The sequence below is a fragment of the Rhinopithecus roxellana genome, chromosome 13, assembly GCF_007565055.1.
Source record: "Rhinopithecus roxellana isolate Shanxi Qingling chromosome 13, ASM756505v1, whole genome shotgun sequence".
Taxonomy (NCBI): domain Eukaryota; kingdom Metazoa; phylum Chordata; class Mammalia; order Primates; family Cercopithecidae; genus Rhinopithecus; species Rhinopithecus roxellana.
In genome coordinates, this window is record NC_044561.1 from 55155790 (window position 1) to 55182773 (window position 26984).

The following is a 26984-nucleotide window of genomic DNA, read 5'->3' on the forward strand; positions in this document are numbered from 1 at the left end:
TTAGTCTTCTCCCTAGAGCCTCTGTCCTCAGACACAGTTCACACAGCTCTCAGGTCCACATTGCAAGATCAGCATTTAGAATTTTGTGTTTTAAAACTTTTTTAAATTTTAATTTTTGTGGGTACATAGTAGGTGTATATATTTATAGGGGACATGAGACATTTTGATATAGGCATGCAATGTGAAATAAATACATTATGGAGAATGGGGTATCCATTTCCATAAGCATGTATTGAGTTACAAACAATTCAATTACACTCTTTAAGTTGTTTTAAAATGTATAGTTATTATTGACTATCGTCACCCTGTTGTGCTATCAAATAGTAGGTCTTATTTATTCTAACTAGTTTTTGTACCTATTAACCATCCCCACCTCCAGTATTCAGCCATAAAAAAGAATGAGGTCTAGTCATTTACAACAACATGGATGGAACTGGAGATTGTTATGTTAAGGGAAATAAGCCAGGTACAGAAAGACAAACATTGTGTATTCTTACTTGTCAGGTCTAAAAATCAAAACAATTGAACTCGTAGACATAGAGTAGAAGGATGGTTACCCTCCAAGTCTGGGAGGATCAGCATTTGGTTTTACCTCTCAATGGCCAGTCTGATGAAGAATCTTCATAGCAGCTGCCTCTTCACTCCCCACCTTCCCATCCTCTCTCTTTCACTTCTGGCACTGCCTTCTCTAATAAAACCATAGTGCAACTGGCATCTGCCTCATGCTCTGTTTTCTGGGAAACCCAGACTAATATGTATTCTTCACTACTTTCCTGCAGACCTTGGTGCAACAGAACTGTCAGGAAAATTTATTTCAAAAAATTGTACCTTTAAACACCTCTCCTGCCTTTTTATGGATACTGGGAACGTATGAGATTATCAGAGGAAACATTTAAAGGCACAAGGATCTTCATATACCCATTTGTTATTTAGGTCACCTTTAATTGGGGTTTTATTAAATTCTGAAGTGTTCTACTTTTATTCATGAACACTGCCAAGAATGGAAACCTCACTTTCTAAGGCTGCGTGAGTTGCTTGGCACGTGTTTGAGAACCCAGAGCATCTCACCTGCCTCCCTGGGTCCTCCTATGACTCCTCCTCAGAGTCCCAGCACATGCACCACCTGCCTGGCACAGGGCTGAGGATGCAGGCTGTGATTTTGAGTTCTTATGTTGAGCCTTAGATGGGCATGTAGCATGTTCTAATAGTGAAATAAGGACAATATTGAAGGAAGTCATTGTGAGGGAAATGTGTCTTTTGTTTGTTAGAGCCAAGTGATATTACTACTTGTGATCGTGAAGGTCAATCCGAGTGGAATACACTGACCCACAGAGGGCCACCTGTCTTTTGTGGAGGTATCTGGGGATAACAATAGGGACATTGCTCTAACATGTTTAAAGAGGGAGGGCCAGTGTCCCTGATGATGTGGACAGACACAGAGCTGACTTGAGTACCAGGGACGCTGATTTCAGGTGGTTGAAGGAGGAAGGGGCTGTCCTCCTTCTAGACTCTTCAGTGAGCATCCAGGAAGATGCCACGTCTGCATGGGGACAAGGTGTTGTGGAGGGTCCCAAACAGGAGCATTTTATGAAAGTGAAGTCATTAGGGTGGGTGTTGGGCTGGAGATGATCAGAAGAAGAATGAGAACATCTGAACTGAGTATTGTGATATAGACTGAAAGACTCATGGCAGCGTTCTCCTGGGAGTGGAATTATTAGACAATCTAATGGATTTGGTTTTGCTGTGGTTGAAGTTGATACTTTTTCCTCTACTACCACCCTACTAACCCCTTCCCCAGAAGAAAAGATAAGCGAAATCCCACATGTATCAACCCCTGCTCTTCTTAGCAGTCATAACTGACTCACTCTCTAGATCCCTTGGAAAACATTGAAGAAAATATCTGCTGACTAATTCGCAGATATCTGAATGCCACATTCATGAGCTCTCAAATACTCTAGTGCTTAGTTCTCTAGATAATTCCAATAGCATATTTTCTACACCTGCATTAAGTTGGTCATTGTGGCTATGCATATTTGTTTAGGGAGAACTTGTACTGCCTTCTGCATATCCTAACATGTTAAGTTATATTGATATCTAAACTGAATGACATATTGGTGGTATTCATGATACCATTGGATCATTTCTGAAATTCCTAAGAAAGAGCTCAGGATTCCAGAATCTCATATCAGGGTTTGCTCTGAAGCCAATTTATTGTGCCCTGTTTCTTGAACACTTGATTTCATTTATTAGTTCAATTATAATAAATGATACTTTTGAACTATGACTACTTCTGTTCAGTGGGCAACATATGTTCTTAGGATGGTGAACTTGTAGTTGGAGCTCATTTAGAACAGAGATAAGAGATCACATCTTCTCCTATTTGGGAATGAGAGTGGGGTGGAGAGAAAAGGCAGCCCCTTCCTGAAGATGCTAACTTCTATCACCTCATGAAAAAGAATCTTTTCCCTAGTGGTTGCTTAGAGAATGACCTACCTCCATCTGTCCATTTGACCATCCACTCATCTACCCATCCATCCACCCATTTATCTACTCATCTATTCATCTATCCATCCACCCACCCATCCATCCACCCACCCACCCATCCACCCACCCACCCACCCATCCATTCATTCATCCACCCACTCATCTATCCATCCACCCACTCATCTATCCATCCACCCATTCATCCATCCATCCACCCACCCATTCATCCACCCACCCACCCACCCACCCATCCACCCATTCATCCACCTATCCATTCATCTACCCATCCATTCATTCTTTCAACTACTCATCCATTCATCTATCCATCCACACATCCGTCTGCTATTTATTTTAGTAGAGCCTAGCTCTGGGTGCTTATGTTATTTAAACATTAACAAAGATCTGATAGCATTTCTGGAATTGAACCCTTGGCTGTTGTTTGACTCTGCTTATGCCTCAAAGCCAAGAGTTCTCAAAACTCCAGCCTGTGGTGTAAATGAAGTCACATTTACCTTCAAACTCAAATCTCACTGCCTCCTAACTCCCCACCTGCTGACAGAGGCCCTCAGGAGAGATGCTGCACACAGTACTGAGAGATGCTTAAGTACAGTGGCTAAAAGGAAGTGTTCCAGAGCCAGCTTCCTGGGGGCTGAATTCTGCCTCTGCCTCTTCCCCACTTTGTGGGCTTGAGCAAATTCCTCTCTGTACCTCAGGATATAATTGGTAAAGTGAGGCTGATGAGGACACAAAGGGCATCTACCCCATCAGGGATGCTGTCAGAACTCAATGAGTTGATAATGCTTGAGTGCCCTTGAAGCCTGGCCCCAGCAGCATGAGCCGTGATTACCTGACACCCAGCCTGGTGTAGACTCTCTCCACTATAAGTTCAGTGAAACTGTGACTGCCTGGCATTGTAAAGACCAGACCCTGGGAATAGGGTAGCTCTTGGAGAATTCCTCCTCTGCCCTCAGACCTGCATTGAAAATGTCAAAAGGTCTCAAAGAATTCTGAAATGAGATACTTTCAATAACGAGTTCTTTTACGTCAGGATCATTTTTTGATGTGAGACACTGTCTCCTATGACATAAATCACCTTCATTGTGTCTCCATTAAATACAACCTGACATAAAAACCCCATCTTAGAAATCCCAAAAAAATGACTCCTTTTCTCCCCTGTGCACATTTCATTTCGGTTTTCCTCTGGTTTCTAAAAAGTGATCTTTTATGGAACAAGTTATTCATGACATTTGAAAAGTATCCATGTTTAAGGCATTTAAAGACAGTGAGGTTGAGCATGCACCTATTTTGCACTTGCCTTCCATTTAATTTGACTTTATTCTACTCTAAAACACTATTCTTTTATTCCGTGAAATTTTCTTTATTTGAGGCATCTATGAATTATGCAGGGAAAGATACTGGATTTGAATGCCAGAGTTTAATCACTTGAGGCTGCTGTTGCATCTCGGATTGGTCCAACTCAATAGTAGTCAGATTTCCACCCAGTGCAGCAAACGTACGAGCTTTGTGTTTAAAAAGAGGAGGCATCAACATAAGGACAGACAAAAAGAAACAGGCATTTTCACTTGCAAATCTACTATATTTAAGAAGTGGTCTACCTGATTTAAATCATTTCACATTGACTCAGATGGAGGGTGAACAGTGTTGGTAATAAGTGGGAAGCTTTACTTTACTTCTTTATGGGATTATCGTCTGCATAAGGCAATAAGCAAATGTGAGGATGGTTTACTTTATTAATATAAATCTTGATCATTTACTCTATTTATTTATACTTCTCAGACTCTGAAAGCAAGGTTTTCCCGGATGATCCATTTACCGTTAATTAAGGGTTGACAAATGACCTGAGAATTTCTTATGACAATGTTGAATGCCAAAGGGAACTGATTGTTATTTTTCTGATATTGTTTTTAGGCTAAAGACCTGGACCCAAATATGAATGTTGAGGGTACCTTATCCCCTAGTCACCCGTCATGGTTTTCTCCTTGTTCGGTGCTCTGCTGTTTTTTTCTAGGATCCCATTCAGATAGTGTCATCACAGTAGCAATTCCTGAGGGCAAGGAAGTCCAGGCTCCAGTCTTTACTCTGTCACTCATTAGCTGCATGATCTAGGGCAAGTCATGCTCCTTCTACCTCCCTCATTTTCTTCCCCTGAAAGTTAGAGACTTGGCCAGGCACAGTGGCTCACGCCTATAATCCCAGCACTTTCAGAGGCTGAGGTGGGTGGATCACGGGGTCAGAAGCCTGGCCAACACGGTGAAACCCCATCTCTACTAAAAATACAAAAATTAGCTGGGTGTGGTGACATGTGCCAGTAATCTTAGCTACTCTGTAGGCCAAGGTAGGAGAATCGCTTGAACCTGGGAGGTAGAGGTTTCAGTGAGCTGAGATCCAGCCACTGCACTCCAGCCTGGGACAGAGTGAGACTCTGTCTCAGAAAAAAAAAAAAAAAAAAAAAAAAAAGTTAGAGACTTTATAAGCTTTTCAGTCCTTTTCAACTCAAAGCATACTTTTTGATAACAACCAAAAAATGAGATTGACAAAATACTTCTCTCTCCATCAACTAGAATCACGTTAAGCTTTGAGAAAACACCCTTTCTGTTTACATGTGTGGTGCATTTCACACAGCTCCCCAGACTTCACACCCAGAGAATCTTGCCCAAAGAGTTAAGTCTAACCTTAAAAGACTTCATACTTCTAGTTAACCTGGTAAAATGAAAATGCACAAGATAGGCATAAGCAATGGCAGAAAAAAAATAGATTTTAAGTAGGAGGAAACATAAGAGTTTCTTAGTTGATTAAAATTTATTTAAAAAGAAGACATTGGGCCAGGCGCAGTAGCTCATGCCTGTAATCCCAGCACTTTGGGAGGCTGAGGCAGGTGGATTACGACGTCAGGAGATCGAGACTATCCTGGCTAACACGGTGAAACCCCGTCTCTATTAAAAACACAAAAAGTTAGCCAGGTGTGGTGGTGGGCGCCTGTAGTCCCAGCTACTTGGGAGGCCGAGGGAGGAGAATGGTGTGAATCTGGGGGGTGGAGGTTGCAGTGAGCCGAGATTTTGCACCACTGCACTCCAGCCTGGGTGACAGAGAGAGACTCTGTCTCAAAATAAATAAATAAATAAAAAAGACATTGGACATGGTGACTGGAATGAAAACACAGCAGCCTAATGACTGATATTAACAAAAGTAACAATGCTGATCTTGTAGCTGATACAGAACATTGGCTGTTGCCTTCATATTTTCAGTGAAGTTATGCTTGATCTCCCTCCTGGTTTTTCTTGTTACTGGTGACCTGCATTCCTAGAGCAGTGGATGTGGATGAGGGGGTCGGTCTGTGCAGCTTCAGTACATCCTTGCTTGGTGGATCCATTCCTGGTCTCACTAGCACCGTGCTTTAGCCATCTGAGCTAAAGTAACACAGAACTTGGTATAAGGCAAGAGACGTTTGGAACTATAAAAGAGACAAAAGTAATCCCGAGTATATCTGATAACAATTTCTTTTTTCTTTTCTTTTTTGCCTTTAGCGACAAGGTGCTGGGGCAACCAATGGAAAAGACAAGACATCTGGTGAAAATGGTAAGAGGACATGAATAGTCCAAGTTCTTTCTCTTTTGCCATCTGCAGCCCTGGGTGCGCAGCAGGTGTGGATCATGCATCCCATCCCAATCAGCTTACTATATGTGTCTGTGCTTCAGCTTACAGTGGATTTTAGCAATTCACAGCGAGCACTGAGGTCTGGTTTTACGAAGAAAACTGAGCTGGCTAAATGCCGTGATAAGAAGTTTCCCTCCCATAGGAGGACTCCCATTTTGGGCATCGTGGTAATTACAATGCAAATATAGTTCTCTGCTTTCTTCATTAGGGTGGGTGAGAATCATCCAAGTTGTTATGAGGATAAAATGAGATCAAATGAGATAAGTGATTTGAAAACTGTGAAGTACACAACTTCTGAAATTATGTTTTAAAAGTTGCTTCAGCCCTCTGGAGCACACAGAATGCGGTGCTGGTCCACTGGAAGCTGCTGAGTCAGTGACTGTCACTGCAGCGATTCATCAGCAAATAAAAATGATAGCGGTGACAGGAACATTGCATCCTGCCTCTCCATGGGCCCGTCTCAGCCATGGTCCTAAACTGTAGGAATGATCATCATATTTTTATGGATCAGGAAACGGACGCTTGGCGTTGGGGTGAGATTTAGCTAGAAATGGGAAGTCCATGGATCCTGAAGGAAATAGAGCCAGTTGGAACCCCAGGTCCCTAACTTTAGCATTGACATAAGAACAAGCATAATAATAAAAAATACCCAGTGGTGTGCACCAAGGGCCACAGCATAGTTGCGGTGAGGTGGGACTCTGGGTGTTCGTCCTTTCTGTTAACTCAAGATGAACCCTCCTTTTACGGAAAATGACTCTTGCTTCCAACTGGGTGAAACTGATGCTGGTGTCCACCAATCAGATTGTGGATAATGCCAATCTCAAATACCAGCTGTTAAAATTCCCTGGGGCCTGACAACTCCTTTGGAGTCTCTGTGGTGGGTCTGAGCTGAGCAAGACTCAAGTACAAGAATGTTGGTCTGCGTCTGCAGGCTGCCAACGTGCCCACCCATTTAGGGCAGTCCTGTCGGGCAGGGTGAGTGCAGTGTCCCCTGGGTAAAGGGGTCATCATATCAGTAAGTAGAGAGGTGGGGACTCCACAATGTCCTAATTGGAGCGAGGGGGCTGGGAGAGGAAGGAAACAAAGTTTTCCATGAGGCTGATGGCTCTTCCTTTGCTGCCCAGGGCTTTCCCTGTCTCCTGTGTGTGAGTTGGGGTAGATGTGTGGGGTCCTGGCAAGGAAGGCAGGAAGCAGAGGAGGGAGCAAAGGATGAGGCTTAAAAGGGAGGAGCAATAATGTAGTTGCCTATATGAGGAAGGACCCACTGCCTGCCGTAGGGGAGCATAGGGCGCTGTGAGCCTCCACTGATTTTCCCAGTTCATACATTCATAGCCATCTGTTCATGCAAGTTCCTTTCCACTGAACCTCACAACCTTAGAATTACAGAGTTTTACAGTCAAAAGACTTCTCAGAGATCCTCTATTATAGTGATTCTTTTTTTTGAGATGGAGTTTCGCTCTTGTCGCCCAGGCTGGAGTGCAATGGGATGATCTCGGCTCACTGCAACCTCTGCCTCCTGGGTTCAAGTGATTCTTCTGCCTCAGCCTCCTGAGTAGCTGGAATTACAGGCACCCACCACCACGCCTGGCTAATTTTTGTATTTTTAGTAGAGACAGGGTTTCACCATGTTGGCCAGGCTGGTCTGGAACTCCTGAACTCAGCTGATCCACCCGCCTTGGCCTCCCAAGTGCTGGGATTACAGGTGTAAGCCACAACACTCAGCCAACATTTTTGTCCTCACAACTTCTTTCCATTTTAAAGAATTCTTGAGGACCCCAAAGAACTTTTGTTTATGTTGGTGATATCTATTGATGTTTGTCATGCTGGAACCCTACTGACTCCAATATAGATGGCTCTGAAGAACAGACCTGGAGCCAGTGAACAAGACATAGGATTTATTGAGGGGAGTTACCTTATACGGCAGTCCAGTGGTGATGGACTGGATAAAAGAACCACAACTGCCTGTAACAAGCTTGCAGTTTACACAACATTTTCACTTAGCACCCTCCCTCTAGCAACTTCTACTTGGCAATCTACATTCATTCCAAAACAAAGGTCCCCAATTCCCTGTATGGCCTGCATCCCATGGGATGGGATGGGAATTTAGATGTTCCTCACAGATAAGAATGAATCTCTAGATTGGCCACTCCCAGATTCCTTAGCTCGGAACTCAACTTTAAGCACACATTCTTCTTAGACCATAGGGTCATTCTCAGGGTATGCTTAAGTTAGGCTATTGATGTCAGGTGTATCCGCCATATACTGTCTCCTATGTTAGAAATTAAAATGGAGACAGTTTTCAATGGTTTTCTTATTAATTTATTAAAATAAACCTACTACATGTTAATGTAAGTAACATTTTAAAAAATGAAAAGTCATTATATTTTCCAAAATGGAAAAGGATATTTAGTAAAAAGTGGCAATTTTACATTTCTGCAACGCTCTTTAAAGTCTGGCTTGACAGAGGACAGCTGGATTTCCATACTGGCTTCTGCGTTCAACCTGTTATATCACATGATGTATAGCCTACGGAAAATTCCTCTGCTTACTTGGGAGAGTACGAGATTTAAAAAAGCAAATGATATCCTTTAAGATCAAACTCTTACCTTTGATAATAATAGTATCTTTTATAAGACCAAAAATGTTTTTGATCTTTTGGGCTCCCTTCAAGGATGTAGGCACCCCCCCAGGGTACCTGGTTCACACTCCGAGAACTACTGCTCAGCATGTCTCATGTCATGCCTTGAGGAGTCTGAAGACCAGGCACATGGTGACGAAGCCAGGACTAGGTCTTATGTGTTCGATGTCTCTGCCCCTTGGCTTTACGTTGCTATCCTATTGGTTCTTCAAAGCACGCTGACATGCTCAGTGCTTTGCACCAAAGGGAATTGCCGGCTACTATAGGTGATGCCACTTTCTGCCATTCAAAGACATGGAATTTCTTTTAGCTGAAAACTGGTCCACACCAGTGGAAACTGAGTGATTTTTTTAATGGAGGTATAAAAATTAATTAAATAGAAACATTCCTGATGCTATGAATAAGGCTTTTCATTAGATAATTCTAGATATTAAATGATAGTCCTTTTTGGGTAGAAAAGGGAATTTGAGATTGTTTTACAAGTACCAGATAATGGCAATGTATAAATGTAAATTATTATCAACATGCTATAGTTTAATTTCAGCTAAAACTGCCTATACATGATATTTGTTCATGATACTTTATTATAATATAAAGTCTGTGCTTTTGCCTCTAAAAAGGAGCAAAGACAAAAACCGGAACAGCCCAAGAAAGATGAGGGTAAAAACTTCTAGAAGTAATCTAAAGAACATTTTCCTAAACAATTGAAGTTACTTCATTTTTTTTTCTTAAATTCCTGATGTGAGAAGATCATCTTGGAATTTCTGTTTTAACCTAGTATTACATTCCATTGAAATTCAAATGGTTTTATTCTGTTATTACAGGTATCTAGGGAGATCTATTATGTTAATGTATATTTCCTATTAATATCACATGAAGCTGTCTACATGTCTTGAAGGAGCAAGGACCCTTGGGAATTGAAATATGAAGTATTTAAAAAACCATCAAAATGTTAGGAGATTTGGATAGTAACACTTAATAATAAAAGGAACATTCTCAATTGTATTAATTGTCCATACAAGTCAGGGTGTTCTTAATCCAAATATTATAAATTGAGTTGAGGTCTCCATTTAACACATAAAGCAATAAAGACTGTGGGAGTGAACTACGGGTGCCTTGAGAATATTTGGATCACAAAAGGCCCAAGTCAGGCACATTAAAACTTCAGAAGGTATTTAGATTACTGGGCTTTCCTGCCATTTCATTACATGGAATATTATCTTGAGAACACCATTTGCTGGGAACCAAATTTCTCATAAATTCAGTATTTATTTTTGTTGTCATCACGGTATTTACTGATGTGAAATATGACCTACCACATACTCTCTAGAATGTTTCAAAATCCTCCTCATTTTCCCAGGATGTTAGCCTCAGTACACACACTCAACCCCAATATTTCTACTAGAACTAGATTTTGTGGTATCATCTTCAGTAGGAAGACAGGTTTTTCAGAAATATTAGGGTTACAATTTTGTTTTAAATGTAGAAAATAAATGTTTCAGGGCTTGGAGGTTCAGAGATTTTTCATTCCTGTGTGAGCAAAGTGCCTTCATCATTTGATTAGTTAGGCCGCAGATTTTATTTGTTTCTGGAAATAACTTTCTAGTTGAAAGAAACAATAGCTCATAGCTTCCATTATACATCTTTTTGTCTCATAGAAACGGCTAAATTAAATTCAAACGTGTTTACACATACAACCACAACCATCTGAATCTAGATTATTCACCACAAATTAGTAATTTGAACACAACCAAAAGATTTTTGGGGGAAACTCTAACATTGCTGGATTTCTTGATCCATCCCTTGATATTGGTTGTCCAGAGAGACTCCAAGAGTTAATTTTTTTTTATTGACATACAAAAGCAGAAAAATACTGGAAGGAGAGTGGCTGCTGGGAGCCTTCCAACCTGAAAAAGAGATTTATGAATAATAAACCTCGTGATGGGGCTTACTTGCAGAGCCTGGAGGCTTACCCAAGCTAAATTGAATTTCTAAAACTGGAATGGATTTCTCTTGACTTAGTGAGCTGTGATGCATTTGTTTCCAAAAGGCTCTGTTTCTGCGGGTGGAAGGTGTATGAACACACCTGATTTTAAGAAAAGAATCCCCTCACATCCAGGCTGTAGGTAAATGCTACAGATGAAAGTATTATTTTGAACTACCTTTGGGGCTCACTGCAGTTGTGTGTGTTTGAGTGTGAGTAGCCTTGCACAAGCTCAGGCTCCATGCTTGAATACCTGTGCCCCTTCTTTGGGAGAGAGACTGTGGCCTAAGAAGTTTCTAGTAGGTGTGGGGATATTCTAGGAGTCCTTAAGACTTAGTTTGATTTGATATGATTATATGATCGCCAAGAATAAATAAGATGAAATGTTAATGTACTGGGTACTTTCCTTTCCCTATTTTAAATAAATCCCAAACCTTAGAAGTTTAAGTTTATCTCACCTTTGGATTTTGAGGAAACACACACACGTGTACACACACAGAGTCACTTTCTTATTTTACTGCTCTTAAGTAGGTAGAGAGACAGGTCCCAAGAAGGGCTTGCATTTATAGGCAGACAGATGTACATGCTACCATTAAATGGAGTATAATTTTTCAAATAAAAAAATATAATTCAAAAATTTATTTCCAAAGAAATTTCATCAACCCCTAACTAACCCTGGTCCTTTGTGGCTCCATATCTCCCAGTAGACATTCATCCCCCTCCCACTTGTGTCTGTGTTCTTGGTGCAAGATTATCTTTCAAGACCTATGTGCTGACTTAGGCAGATTTTGCATAGGATATATTTTGTCTATCACCTCTCCTGGGTATGTGGAAGTGTGTGGAGTGAGGCTTCATGTGCAAGGCTGGGCATCAGGTTGGAGTAAGAAGAAACTGGTGTTGAGTCCAGAAACCAAAGATGATTGAGTGATTACTATCATGCCCAAGAGAAGAGGTCCATTTTGGCAGAAGATGCTGCCTGGCTGATCTTGCTCCTGGGCACAGCGGGGCTGGGATGGAAGGCAAGAGGAAGAAATCCATTCTAGAAAGTCTACAGAGGGAACATGCCCTGCCCCTGCCTGCAGCAGTGACTCAGCTCTGCTCTGCTTCAGATGTGGGTTGTGGTCAGATCAGAGTTTGAGGATGGGTCAGGGTACACGGAAGACAGAGCCTGCAATTCAGAGTTTTGCTGTTCCTGTAGGCCAGTGGGTACAGGTGTCTGGAATCCAGGGGGAGGTGAAGCTTGAGTCCACACTGAGGGTCTAATATGCCAATTCTGCACAAATCTCAATAGTCTACACGGAAACTTACCAAGCCAAGACGAGCCTCTTTGAAAAGGAACAGAGACAACTTTGAGTATCCAGCTGCAACATATGTCAGAAATATGCTGTTTATAACTTTCACAGACAGCACTGGCTGTGAAAAAAGCACCTCCCTAAAGTCATTAATGTCTAAGGTGTGCCACATGTCCCAGGCCAGAAAGCTCTCAATCTGTTTCCTGCTAGGGCAGTGAAACCCTCAGATGCCTAAAGCTCAGAGTCTACCATAGTGAGAAAGAATGAGTGCTGCTGTGAACACCAGAGGCACATGGGTGGTGGTGCCTTCAAGGTAAAAAATCAAACAGCTCTGGTCTCTTCTGGGGGTTCTTGGCCCTTTATCTTCTTCCTTTTCCATATTTGAAGAAATCAGAAAAAAAATCAAAACAATAATGGCCGATGCTCAAGAGATGGGGTCCTTTGTGCTTTTGGCTCCAAACACTCTAAAGAGTCTCTTCCAGAAGGAAGAAATGGACACACAAAGCTGCTTCTGATGTTGATCCAGATGGGGAAAGAATGACATTGGAATTGCTTATTAAGCCAGGCATTTAAAGCCATCGCAGTCTCCAGACAAACCCAGTCAATGGGTGATATTGCTCAACAAGTGAGCTGATTCTGTCTGAAGGTTACTGTAGGGGTTAGTGCTGAGAGGGAATTTATTAACATCCATCCCAGTTCAAAGAGTGACTTTTTGTTTGTTTTGCCCTACAGAGTAAGCATTATAATAACTTCATTGAGCAAGGAACACCTTGGATAAGTACAGTGCTTCTGATCAGTCTGGGGTGTGAAAGTGCTTGAAGCATTGTGGACAGAAGCGGCGATTCCTACCCACCCCTAGTTGCAATTCTTTACATCTCTATAGATTTGTATAGTTTAAAAAAATGCTCCCCCATGCTGTCTTCCCTTTGATTTCACCATGGCCTTGCAGGTGGGTTGGGAGAGGATCTCAGGCAAAGTTGCTGGTGAGCTCAGGATTGTCCAAAGGTCACATAAATAAGAGGAGGAAAGTTTTGGTCATGTGACCCACAGTCCAAACACACCAGATTGTCTCTATTTACACTTTCTCCTGACTTCCCTCTTGACCAGGGCCTTGTTTGTAAATGGGGAACTTGGGTGGGCTGTGGTCTAAGCCCCTTGGAACAGAATAAGGTTAACGGGCTTACATCTCAGCCAAACCAGAAACTATTGTCTCCATAGTACCATTATCTCATCAGTTTAGTTAACTAGCCTTTGGCAAATAGGGCTGATCTCAGACTAAGAATAGAGACAGCCGTGAAAATTTTCAAAATTAAAACATCAAAGCAACATGCTCATTTATAGCCTTTTCATATTTCACCTCCCCCTTCCTCACCCTTTCTCTTTCTCTTTTCCTTCCCTTCCTTTCCTTTTTTCTTTTCCTTCCTTCCCTCCCTCTTTCCTTCCTCTCCTCCATCTTTCCCTTCCTTCCCCCTTTCCTCCCCTTCCTCCATCTTTTCTTCCTACCTTTCATCCTTTTCTTCCTTCTTTCTTTTCAAGATTGAGCAGTGGACAGCTTTAGATCAGCTGAAATAGAATTTCACTCCACATCATACAGACAAAGCCTATATACCTTGGTGAAAAAGTGAAGTTATAAATTATTCTAAATGAATTGCTCTTAAAGATCTTCTTCAAGATCTTGGACGTGAAGTAGCTTTAGCTTGAACCAGGAACATGTGGATCTTTTTAGCCTTTGGAATCCTGCCCCAAGCAGGAGATATTCCAGGTTTCAAATGTTTCAGGTTCTGCTTGTCAATTACTTTTATGGAAATAGTATTTCTCGTGCGCTTGAAAACATTTTTGCTCTTTTAAGTAGGTGAAACACTCGGAATCTTATTTATAGAATTAATTTACACAGCAGGCAGTTTTTCAGAAGCAAAATCCAACCTAAATTTCAGGCTGGGCCAAATGATAAGATGATTTAAATTTGTAGGTTTCATATTAGTTAGGTACAGCTGGGATTACAAAAGCACAGAGAAATGCTAATATTTCTCCTTGGAAAAGAATGCTGTCAGTAGACGGAGTGGGCTGAATTGTCCTTAGAGAGTAGATCTCCCTCTCAAGCTAGATCTGTTCTCCCCTCCATATGAGGCAAGGGAAGAGTCCACTTTGCAGCCCTGGGCGTGTCTCCAGGATATCCTTAGAGCAACCACAGAACATGCTTCAGACCCCGGGGCAGAAGTCCCCTGGTCACCCAAGAAAGCACTCTAGCAGCCAATCTAGAATATAGCTCAGGGGAGATGCAGACCCGGAAAAGGAGAAACCAGAATCCCAGGGAGGCCTATCTGGAGGAGCAGACTGACAGGGGCTTCGGCCTGTTGAAAGGCACAGCTAAGCTGTGGCAACTTTGCAGAGACTAGTAGGTTGCTAGAATTAAGAAATAAAGGCCCTGTACAGTGGCTCCCAGCACTTTGGGAGGCCGAGGTGAGTGGATCACCTGAAGTCAGGAGTTTGAGGCCAGCCCGGCCAACGTGGTGAAACTCCATCTCTACTAAAAAAAACACAAAAATTATCTGGGCGTGGTGGCGGGCACCTGTAATCGCAGCTACTTGGGAGGCTGAGGCATGAGAATCACTTGAACCCAGGAGGCGGAGATTGAGGTGAGCAGAGATGGTGCCCCTGCACTCCAGCCTGGGCAACAGAGTGAGACTCTGTCTCAAAAAAAAGTGCCCCCTAATCACTTCTACCCGTTGGACTTCCCCAACCAAAACTACAGAGCAATGGTTAGGTGGAACAGGGGAAGAGTGGAGAGTGAATCTGAGAAGCAAGAAATGCATCGTTCCACTGTATCAAGTGACTTTTTCCAGTTCTTGCCAATGCACTTCCCTCCCTGGCCTTTGGGCCAGGTCACCCTGTTCCCCTCTCTGTCCCTACTAAGTAAAAAAATCTAGCTTATTATATCATAAGTGATTGCAGCTTCCCAAAGACAAAGTAGGAATGATTTTTGTATGCAAATTCTGGATTGGTTTCAGAAAACAAAGAAAAGCAAGAAAAGTGGTTTATTGAAACCATGCTTTCATGTTAACTGTGTAGTGTAATTGGCTGGCTTGGTATTTCTAAAGGAAGGAAAACTGTCAGATCTCTCTTTTTTTTTAAGGATGACATATTTGACATTCCTGGAGTGATGAGGCTGTCCTTGTGAAGATTAATGTGTGTTCTTCACAGTCGGTGTAAGCCCCTCATCCCTCCTCAGGTGTCATTAAGGGTACAAGGAGGTGGCCAAAGAGGAGATACAAGAGGAAGGTGGCTGGAAAGGGGGTGAGGGTGAATACAGAGCTGTGCACACCTCCACCCAGTCTGAAGGGAAGGCCCCGCTGGATGGCAGGCCAACTGGGAAATGGGGAGGGGACTGGGCAGGCACGGTTTTCACCAGTAAGCTGGGGTTTGTCAGAGCAGGAGGGAGGAGGAGAGTAGCTTCCAGCCACATACCCACAGACTGTGGGCTTCTAGAAAGCTGCTTTCTCAGGGGCCTAGTGGGCGCCCCAGGCTCTGCTCCCACTCAGTGGAGTCTCTGGATGACTCCCCAGCTGCCTCCGCCCACAGGAAAGATGGGGAGGAGGGCAGGAGCACCTGCGGCTCCAGGTGCTCTCTGGGAGGCTGGAGTAGCTGCTGCTGTGCCTGGGGCTGTAGGTGTTAGTCTGGGTTGGGAGACAGCACTGAGGTCTCAGAGGAGAGGCTGAACTTTGCCTCCACCCCCATGCAGAGGCATCAAGGAGCCAGTCTGCTTTCATTTAGGTCCCTCTTGGATTTCTTGGCTTCATCACCTTGAATTAAACTTCAAATTTGTGACTGCAGGATCAACTGCTTAAAAATATGAGAAATGACCATCTCCTTATTTAAATTAAACATATTTCCTTTTAAATTCTTCTCTCTCCTCCCCCGACACAGGGGAATTGCTCTTTTCTGCACCGTGGTGAAGAAATGAGATCAGGGCCCCCTTTAATGTCAAGTACATTCTGGATGTTCAAGAAGGAAGAAGAATAACAAGTGCCGTGAGATCATTGAATTTAAAATGCAGCCATTTATAGACCTCACTATTTCCAGCACTAATTTGAAGGAGCAGATATTACAGTTATTATAATGACAATTTCTTGGGATATTGTGGCGTATTGATCTGTACTTTTACTGTCGCTTTTTCGCTGGGCAGATCCTGTATCTACTCAGGTTGAGCACACTCTTTTCTTAAAGACTGTTGTTCCATGTCGCTGCTCTGTTTTTCTGTCATGTTATTTCCCTCAGTCTCGTCGTGAGCAAGAAGCCGAATTATTTGCATATCACTAGGTTTAATTTTAAAATTGTATTTCCTTTGAAGGTTACCCCCTTCTCCTGTTCACTAAGGAGTAGATGCTTCTTATTCACCTGCTGGGATCTCCTTGCGTTCTGGTCATGGTTTTTCTGTTTCAGCTGCTATTTCCTTTGTTCCTCTTGGAATGTGGAATGGTATAGAACTGTGATCAGTGGAAATATGTATCGATTGGATAGACCCAGATATGGCTGGGGGTGCCGGGAGGAGAAACTGGGAAGTCAGCGACGTGGCCTCCATCACAATGTTTATGAAAACTCCCTTCAGGAATTTGTGATGATATGAAGAGGATGCTTGCTGCTGATTTTGTGCTTGGCAAGCAGCTTCTTCAAAATTTCTTTCTTTCTTTCTTTCTTTTTTTTTTTTGAGATGGAGTTTCACTCTTGTTGCCCAGGCTGGAGTGCAATGGTGTGAACTTGGCTCACCGCAACCTCTGCCTTGCGGGTTCAAGCAATTCTCCCGCCTCAGCCTCCCGAGTAGCTGGGATTACAGTCATGTGCCACCACGTCTGGCTAATTTTTGTGTTTTTAGTAGAGATGGGGTTTCTCCATGTTGGTCAGGCTGCTCTCGAACTCCCGATCTCAGGCAATCCACCCTCCTCGGCCTCCCAAGGCTTCTTCAATATTTCTAAGGTGCATTCTTTTCTCTCTACTATTCTACTATCCCAGACCCTGAAAACAATTGGAAATTGAATCGTGCTCTGGCGTTCATTCAGAAAGCAAAGTCTCCTCAGAAGTCAGAGAGCTGCTTTCGTGGCCGGGCACTGATGTGAGCGAAGCAATTCTCACTTCAGACTCCAGTTCCTACCAGTTCACCAAATCCAAATGCAATAGACCTGGCCTGTGTAGGAGGGCAGACCTCGCTTCCCACAGCAGTCATCGTGAACGGGGCTAATCACTGTGGGACAATGATCCTCCTCGCTCCCAACCTTTCTTACACTTCGGATTTTGCTGTTTCCATGCAAACATAAAGCTTTTGGCAGTTTGGATGGATGTACACTCACCAAAATCCAATTTCCCACCAGTCCATTAAAAAAAAAGTGTTTTTATAGTGAGCTTTGAAAATGGGCCAGGCAATGAGAATTGGTCCATGCAGATATTTGCTTGTAGATTATAATGCATTTGCTGGTTGGGGAAAGGGCTTTGAAGGTTCCTCCCAGGTAGCTCTGAGTTCAATAATTGTTTCCCATAGAACTTTCAGAAGAAGATAGAGCAATGTTTAGCACCCAGTTTTGACTGAGGTTTTCCATGGATTAGCTGACACCAGGCTGCCTCCGTGCCAGCAGGAGTTGGGCATTTTTGCTGACTGTTTTTAGGGTCTTCCTCGCCCGTTAGCCATTTCCCTGGTTGCAGTGCCCCTCAGCTGCTTGGCCTGAAGTCCTGCCAAGAAACCTCATCTGACTCTTGGTTTGCTTAGGAAGGGTGGAGCTTGGGTGCATTCCCAAGTTTGTTCTGTCCCTGCCTTTCTGGGCTTTACTCATTTGTTCCTGGTTCACCTGCAGTGAATCATTTTATCTCTTTGGGTTGCAATATTGTATGATGACATTGTCTTTGGGCTCTTGTTAAATTCTGACTCTATGATTCTGTGGCTGTCTCTTTCCTAGGACAGTGTGGGACATTTGACTTCTTTTGATTTTATTTTCTGTAAGCATCAAGGGGATATCGCCTATGAGTCCGCAGGAGAAATACGATGATTTTTCTTGGTGGAGGAAGAGGAGGGGAAAGTAAAGGCAATGGTTGGAATCTGAATGGGATGGTCACTGGCTGTGAACACAGGATAACAAGTAGTTATTTTTGTTGAAATAACTATTTCAACAAAATGGGTGAAAATGGGAAATTACAACCTTTCCTCTAGAAAAACTGCATTTCCAATATCTGACAGTAAAACAGGGAAACAGGGTTTATTTTCCTGGACCTTTCTGTAGTGTGAGTCCAGTTTTGCAAGGAGGCTGGCGCCCCAGTGACTGACCCCGAGGTGAGCACAGGTGTAGACAACAGTGGTCCACTCGACACAGAAACACAAAAGAAGTGGGTGCCTCTCTCTGGAGCAATTGGCATACATGAAATTAAAGTGTGACTGCGATCTTTCAGGCAGAAGGTAGCCAACATTCTTTAGAAACTTTATCGCCTTTTCACCTGTGGGCCTCGTCAGTGTCACCTGGTACCAACCAAACACTACAGGAAACCTCTGCCAGAGGTTGCCGGAATAGGTGCTCCCTAGCCCCGTGGCAATGGAATACTGAGTTATAGCGGTTTCTTGAAAAATCCTCACTTGTCTTTTCTATAAATCTAGCCTATTGTCACCTTAAATGATGGCTATGTGTGGAAGAGTTGAACTGTAATTTTGAAATTATAATCCAGACTTGTTTGTAGAAGAAGGAGATAGGGTTTCAGAAGACAAGATGAGCTACCTGCAGATAAAATGTTCACTTTTATTCTATTCACACATCTCACAGTTGAACTAAACTATAAAATGTTGCCAATTACCTATCTGGGCTAGAAACGGCCTATTAGATCACCCCGGCCATTCACAGCTGGTGAAATATAACTCCCTGTTGTGTATTTCCTCAGTTCAGCTTAAAATGACTTTAGCAAAAGGTCAGATGCTACTGTTCCTGGGAGATGTTTTCAATCTCTAATAGTCTGATGTTAGACATTTTTTTTTTCTAACATTCTAAATTTGTTTCCCCCATCAGTTTCTTGACATCAGCCTCTGTTAATGCTCCCTTGAGCCATGGCAGCCCAAAATGGGTATTTTATCACTGATGAGATTTTTGGTTTAGACGGAAATGCTTCTACTACCTCTGCTGATAATTAGAATGTGTCAAGGGATGATATTTCATTGTTGGTGTTTGGAAGGGTTTGTTTTCTTTTTTAAACGATTTCCAAACTGATTAATTTTTGACCCTGTTGCCTTGATCCCAGAAAATTTCTTTCTGTCTTTGAAATTTCTTGAAAGGAATAAGAGTAATCCACTTTATTTTTGGTTTGTAAAAGCTTTTTGGATGGAGATGCTCCGATGGCACCCACAAAGGACAGGAGCCTCGCTCTCCTGCCAAGATACCACATAAAACAGGCCCTGGTTAAATGGTCACATGTCAACAGGCCCCATCTGAATTCTGCCTAGGTGTTCATCTACCTGAACCAATATACAAAAAGTCTGGCACTTCAGAACTTTTCACAACCCGGGAAGCACTTCCCAATGCCATTTTTCGGGGTGATTAGGTGTCAGAGCATTATTATGTTAATTAATTACTTAATTTTTTTAGAGACAAGGCCTTGCTCTGTCTCCCAGGCTGGAGTGCGGTAGTGAGATCTTAGCTCACTATAACCTTGAACTCCCAGCTCAAGCAATCCTCCCGCTTCAGCCTCCAGAATAGCGGGGACTACAGGTGTGGGCCCCCCTCTGGGTAACTTATTTTTTGAAGAGATGAGGTCTCACTATGTTGCGCAGGCTAGTCTCAGACTCCTGGCCTCAAGTGATCCTCTCACCTAGGCCTCCCAAAGGAGGACATTATTACTTGTTGCTTAAAACTAACACCAAAACTCTACTATAGTTAATCTTTTTGATCCAGGTTACTATATGTGGTTCAGCTACTTAGTCTAGAATGCCCCATAACTTTACTTCTGGGGTATTTAATTTTATTATCTTTTTATAAATATGAGAACCCATCTTTCTGATAAGTAGAAAAAGGTACAAAGCTTAAAATGACCCATCTTTAAAAAGCTATTTCCAATAAATCAGCAAGTGCCTGGCTATGAGCTCTTAAGATAGTGCTATTTTAAAAAAAAAGCAAATAGAAGTGCTATGTCTTCTCTCCAAACCTACCAAGAGAAGGGATGTCAGGGACTGTGGCTGTGGATTAGGAAACCAGAGATTGTGAAGTTTGATTGTCACATGGCCGGCCGTCCCTAGAAATCAGCACCCATCTTTGTTCAGATATAAAATACTCATTTACAAATCTGGGCACACTCCTCTAGGCAAAAGCTCTCTCTGTCCTTATGACAACGTTCTGACATAGGATGCCTAGTCATGTTCAGCATGTTTGAAGGGTATTTTAAAACATGGGACATCAGAGTCATATACAGTGGTGTCTATTTCTGCTCTGCCGTTTTCTTACCACGTATGAAAATGTATAGCATGAAATGAAACACAGGACCCATGACTGAATGGAGATTCCAGGTTGGTGGTAGCCTTGGGCTTGAGATTTTGAGCAGTGATGGGCGTGCATCAGCTCAGCTGCATGGTTGGACCTGGGATGGACTTGGCTCTGGCTTTGCTTCACAGACCCCCTTTGGAGGTGCCAGTCAGAGAGTTGTACCCCACGTGAAATTCCAAACACAACAGACCCATCTACTGAATAGTGTTGTGCATTTAAAAAAGCTTGTAATCCCTGGAAATATGCAAAGAAAAACACCTGTTTGCAGGGATTAGACGCTCAGGGTGAAGAACCAGGGTGGGAAGTGCTCTGTGAGATAGCATAGCCCAGCAGTTGAGTTGACAGGCAAGGCCAAGAAGTACGCAGAAACGTGGGTCACGAAGGATGCCAGATGCACACACACATTGTGGGAGAAAGGCATTTAAATCAGACAGCACCAAAGAGAATAAAGAGTATTCTTATTCTTTAAGAGTATTCTTATTCTTTATTTAAATCAAACAGCACCAAAGAGAATAAAGAGTATTTGTAAGGAGAAAAGGCCCAGAGTACCCACTTTTGAAAGCAGCTTTGATCCCTTTCTGATGTTCATGTGATGATTTTTCAACCCGTGCTGCTCTTTGCTTTCCCCACCGTTCGTGAAGCTCTCAGGGGCTCTTACCAGCCTTTCTCTTCCTTCTTCACCAAGTCCTGGAACACACTCCATTTGCCTTGGCTTCCACCTTTCCTTCTTAAAGTCAAAATCTTTGGCCAGGCGTGGTAGCTCATGTCTGTAATCTCAGCACTTTGGGAGGCTAAGCGGGTGGATCACCTGAGGTCAGGAGTTCGAGATCAGCCTGGCCAACATGGTGAAACTCCATCTTTACTAAAAACATACACACACAAAATTAGCTGTGTGTGGTTGCATGCACCTGTAATCTCAGCTACTCAGGAGGCTGAGGCAGGAAGAATCGCTTGAATCCAGGAGGCAGAGGTTGCAGTGAGCAGAAATCGTGCCACCGCACTCCAGCCTAGGTGACAGAGCTGTCTTAAAAAAAAAAAAAAAAAGAAAGAAAGTAAAATTCTTTGTAGAATTATGGGGCGAGGAGTATTAGAAGAAACTCAGTGGGTTCAAGTGAGGTTCTTATATTAATTAGGCTAATTGGTTTTCTTTTGAGACTACTTAAAAATGTCCTGTAATTATGATTGCATTTGACTTTTCTTTCTATTTAAAAACTGGGGAACTGTGTGAAATTCTCTACGGTGGTGAAATTTTTAGAGTGTGATGCTTTAAATCTGGTATGTGAAATGTTAGAAGCTGGGGCACATGTGAGTCCTAGAAGGTAGTGAGCACCCTCAGGAGAGTCAGCTGATACCTGGTAAAACCAGGGAATATAAAAGAAAAAGGAAAACTCCAATTATTCCAAAGCTGTGAAAGGAAGAAACAAATGGACCCAGTGCAGAATGAAGGGCGTGGCCTGAAACCTGACTAGGGAGGTCACCATCCCTGGAGCAGGACCTGCTCACATCAACTTCCTGTTTTTCAGGCACTTGAAAAACTATGCAGTTTCAGCAACTGCAAAGGGAAGGGTGTGGAGGGAGAAGCAAATGTCCCACAAGGAGAAAAAAAATAACACGAAGCAGGGAAGCCTCAGAAGGAATGTTGACAAAGGTTACTGCATATAATGGAAGAATTTCTGCAAAAAAAAAAAAAAAGTCTCTGGGGTTTTTAAAGCATTAAATGCTATGAAGAAATGACCACCCATTTCAGAAACTGAATGAATGCATGTAAGCAAAAGACAAATGTGCAGTTCAGGGAAAGAAATGAACCCATCCAATGCACAGTGAAATATATGTGAACTTCTATTATTAACTTGAAATAAAATGTTTCCTGATGAATTATACACTGATTATCACATATGTGTAGAAGATGAGGTTCATGTAAAAGAAGCTGAAACCCCAAGATAAAAACTGCTTACACAGTACAGAGGTTATTTCTCTCTCATATAGAAGGAGTCTGGAGGTAGATGGTCAAGGGCAGTCTGTGTAGTTTCAAGGAGCATCAAGCATCTGTTACTGTTTGGCCATATTTGGCGTAAGACTTCTAACTTATGGTTGAATATGGCTGCGTGAGCACCAGCCGTTGCACCTACCTTTCAGCCAATAGAAAACAGATATGAACAGAGGGGAAAAAATGGGCAAGGGGTGTCTGTCAATTTTATTGTAAGATTTCTTTTTTCCACTTACGTCATATTGATCAAATCCTAGTTGCAGGGCCATATCCGACGGTAAGGAGGCTGGAAACTGTTTTCTGGATAACGACGTGCTCAGCCCCAGATCAGGGGTTTTATAACTAAGAAAAAGGGGATAAACAAAGGCAATGAACAGACTCAGCCACAACCCCTTTCTGCTCCTGGAGTTTATTGGGTACTTACAAGCTGGTTAGCTTGCACAGAGGGGTTATCTGAATTGTCTGATGACTAATTTGTCCTCTGTCCCTCCAATCAGCCTGAAGAGATTTTTTTCTTTTTTTTCAAGTTTTCCTAGTCAGAGTGTGAAAAAAGGCAAACTGTGGCTTTTCTGTGGTTTGCTGTTAGGGCAGCTAGCTGCTGATTCCTGTGAAGGAATTTCAATTCTTCCCGTGTGCTCAGAGAGGAAGAAAGCATTTGGTATGTTATTCCCACTCCCGAAAGAGTTCTCATTTACCTACTTTCCTTCAAGTTATTCTCGAGTAAATATTAAAGTATTTTCTATGTAAATAAACTAAAATCTTGCAATCTGATCTCTAAAAGCACAAGATTACCTCTTTTCTTTATATAATTTTCTCTCCTCCCCTGGCCCCAGTGTAACTGGTTATGGCTATAAGAGGTGGTGGTGCAGACAACAGAACCTACTCTCGTTGGATTTGGAAGAAAGGGCTTTTATTACAGGACATTTAATAATTTCTGGCTTGGTAAATTTTCCTCCATCCCTTTGTTTTGAATCTATGTATGTCTTAGTTCAACCATTGCTCAACCATTGTGGAAGACAGTGTGGTGATTCCTCAAAGATCTAGAAGCAGAAATACCATTTGACCCAGCAATTCCATTATTGAGTATATACCCAAAGGGATATAAATCATTCTGTTATAAAGACACAAGCATGTGTACATTCATTGCAGCACTATTCACAATAGCAGAGACATGGAATCAACCTAAATGCCCATCAAGAATAGACTGGATAAAGAAGATGTGGTACGTATATGCCATGGAATACTATGCAGCTCTAAAAAAGGAATGAGATCATGTCCGTTGCAGGTTCATGAATGGAGCTGGAAGCCATTATCCTCAGCAAACGAACACAGGAACAGAAAATGAAACACCACATGTTCTCACTTTTAAGTGGGAGCTGAATGATGAGAACACATGAATGCATGGGGGAGAACAACACACACTGGGGCTTACTGGGAGGGAAGCATCAGGAAGAATAGCTAATGGATGCTGGGCTTTAATACCTAGGTGATGGGTTGATCTGTGAAGCAAATCGCCATGGCACACGTTTACCTATGTAAGAAACCTGTACATCCTGCACATGTACCCTGGAACTTAAAATGAAAGTTAAAGAAAAAAAAATTTCTGGGAGGCAGAGAGCTCAGTCTAGATGGTGTCCAGTCAGAAACAATTCATATGGAAGATATTTAACTACACGATAGATCTTTCTAGCAGTCGCTCGACTGCTCCTAATGTTGCCTGGCATGTGCCACCAGACAAAGGACCCTGGGATGTCCTCACAGCTGCCCAAGATAAACCCAGTGCCTCCGCCTCAGGGTTTGCCAGAAGTCGGGATCTTCCTGTGGTTGACTGCCCCCTGGTGCTCACTTCTGCCTCTCAGATCCTTCTAGTGCACCTGCCTGGCCAACCCTAACCTGCGTAGCAAACTTCTACCCCGAGACATCTGGGAATGATTTCCTCCAGTTTCTCAGCCTGGTGGTAGATGGAGAAGCTGGAAGGAGGGTGCATTGGGCAAGCCTGGCTGCCAGCTGCCATCTTGGGCAATGCACCCCTGCATTGGGATGGCCCTCTACTCCTTACAAACTGTGTCCCTGCACATGCTCTCCAGAGAAAAACTAGCGTGGGCAAGGATTTGAACCTCAGGAAGGCAAATCTGACCACAGTCAAGAGTCATGACTTGAATTCAAGCTACCCCTAGTCAAGCTGTTTCTCGTCATATCTCACCGATTGTCTTAATTTTTTTCTTGAAAATGTAGGCATTTGGCTAGTGGTTCTGGGTGGAATTGTGTACTCCCTCCCTATCAAATTCAAGTGTCAAAGCCCTAATCTCTGTGACCTCAGAATGTGACCTTATTTGGACATAGGGTCTTTACAGAGGTAATTCAATTGAAATGAGATCCTCAGGCTGGGCCCTCATCCAGTCTGGCTGCTGTCCCTATAAGAAGAAGAGATGAGGACACAGACACTCACAAAGGGATCCTCCTGTGAGGACACAGGGACGCCATCTGCAAGCCAGGAGAGAGGTCTTAGGAGGAACCTGGTCTGCCAACATCTTAATCTTGGACTCCAGCCTACTGGATGTGAGAACATAAATTTCTGTTGCTTAAGTGACACCGTGTATGATACTTTGTCGTGACAGCCTAAGCAATTCATACAAGTAGGAATAAATTTTGCCTTTTCAACAGAAAAATTAGTATTTCTTCAGTGGTGATTATACCTTTTTTTTGTGCTCTTCCTCGCTTAATAAATTTGGAGGAAGATCTGATCTCATTAGTCCTCATTCTGTGCAATCGATACTCATGGATCTGTGCTCATTTGATTATCTAGTACCGCAGAGGGCATTTTATATAAGCCAGGGTGCTTCTGGATGGAAGCCCGAGAAACAGAATAATGGGAAATAGATGACTGAGAGGAGCTCACAGTAAACTCTTACTTTTGGCTCACAAGTTAGGCTTTGCATTAATCAGAACTTGATTTGAACAATCGAAGACTGTGGGTTTCAGAATACTTCTATTTTAGGACAAAAGAGAATTGTTCACTCTTGGAAAAAGCTTTAAGTTCGGTCTTGGAAAAAGCTTTAAGTACCAAAGAAGGCACTAACTTGGCAAATGGAAAGCTAGAAGAAATGAGAATTGTGTTTTTATTTGATTTGGGGAATACAATAGATGCAGAAAGTCCTCTTGCCTGGGCCTGTTAATGCCTGAACTTGCTTATTAATCTCGGCCTCTTAGCACAGACCTGGAAAATTGCAGTTCTCCGCATCAGCAGCCCCCGTTCATAAATACGGAGCCAGCAGGCAGGAGCGAGAAGTGGCTCTGGGCTGTGGGGCTGACTTGTTGGAATCCCACATGACCCAAGCTGCAGAGGGACTGCAACTCAGGAAGTCAGGCAGAAAGACACAGTGGCTCTCTGCATGCTTTGTTCCCAGCTTTTTAAAGAGCTTATGGTCTTTTGTTAAACTGACATTTCATAAAGTGTGATGCTGTATGCCAGCATTATTAGGTACTACGGGTATAAACTGATTGTTACAATTTTTTTTCCTCTGGAGGAATTGACCTTTTCTCTAACACTGGACACCTTATTCTCTCAGTATATCTTGATCCAATGTGAGGTGTAAAGGATAAAATTCTAATCCTTACTTGCTTTGTTACCTGTCTCTGGCTTTCTCTGCCTCCAGGGCAAGGGTTTGGGGTCCTTAGGAAGGAATCTCCACTCCTTCTCCTTGGCCAAGTGGCCTTGGTGTGGGGGAGGGGATCCCAGCTAAGAGGGCCTCAGCAGCACAGAACTCTGCATCAGTTAGCTTAATTATATCAAGGGCAACACAGCTGACAGATATTAATTCTTCCAAAGTTAATATCATACTTTGAAAGAAGATAGGACGTTCTAAGAACCTTGGCATTAAAATAGTCCAATTGCAAGGCATACTTAAGTTAAATGACTTATTTCTTTATAGCGTGCTAAAATTTAGGTCCTTTATAGTACGCTATGTGCTGCGACTCCTAATGAAGGCAGACTCCTACTCGGGACTATTACATCCCAATTTACTGCTTGGGCACAAATTTCTGATCTACAGGATTAGGCATTAAGAGGTCATTCATTTCTATCAAATCAATCTTAAAATATGAAGAATGATAAGTATGTAAATTAAAGCATTTACCTGTTTGTGTGGTGTGTATGAGTGTGTGTGTGGTGTGATGTGTGTGGTCTAATGTGTGTATGTGTGTGGTGTGTGTGTGTGGTGTGTATGTGTGTATAGTGTGATGTGTGTAATGTGTATTTGTGTATGTGTGGTATGTGTTTGTATGTGTAATGTGATGTATTTGTGTGTGTGTGGTATGTTTGTGTGTTTGTGTGTTTGTGTAGTGTGGTGTGTTTGTGTGTGGTGTGTATGAATGTGTGTGGTGAGGGTTGTGTTTGTGTAGAAGTGTGTGTGGTGAGGTGTGTTTG

At 42.6% G+C, this 26984-nt stretch overlaps 1 protein-coding gene across 1 annotated transcript in view; it reads left to right on the top strand.

The window, feature by feature from the left end:
- PCP4 (Purkinje cell protein 4) overlaps positions 1-26984 on the top strand; it is a 61434-nt gene that overhangs the window by 24487 nt on the left and 9963 nt on the right. The window contains exon 2 of the mRNA XM_010368697.2: positions 6030-6081. Coding sequence (XP_010366999.1) covers positions 6030-6081 — 52 coding nt within the window. The remainder of the gene's footprint in view (positions 1-6029; positions 6082-26984) is intronic.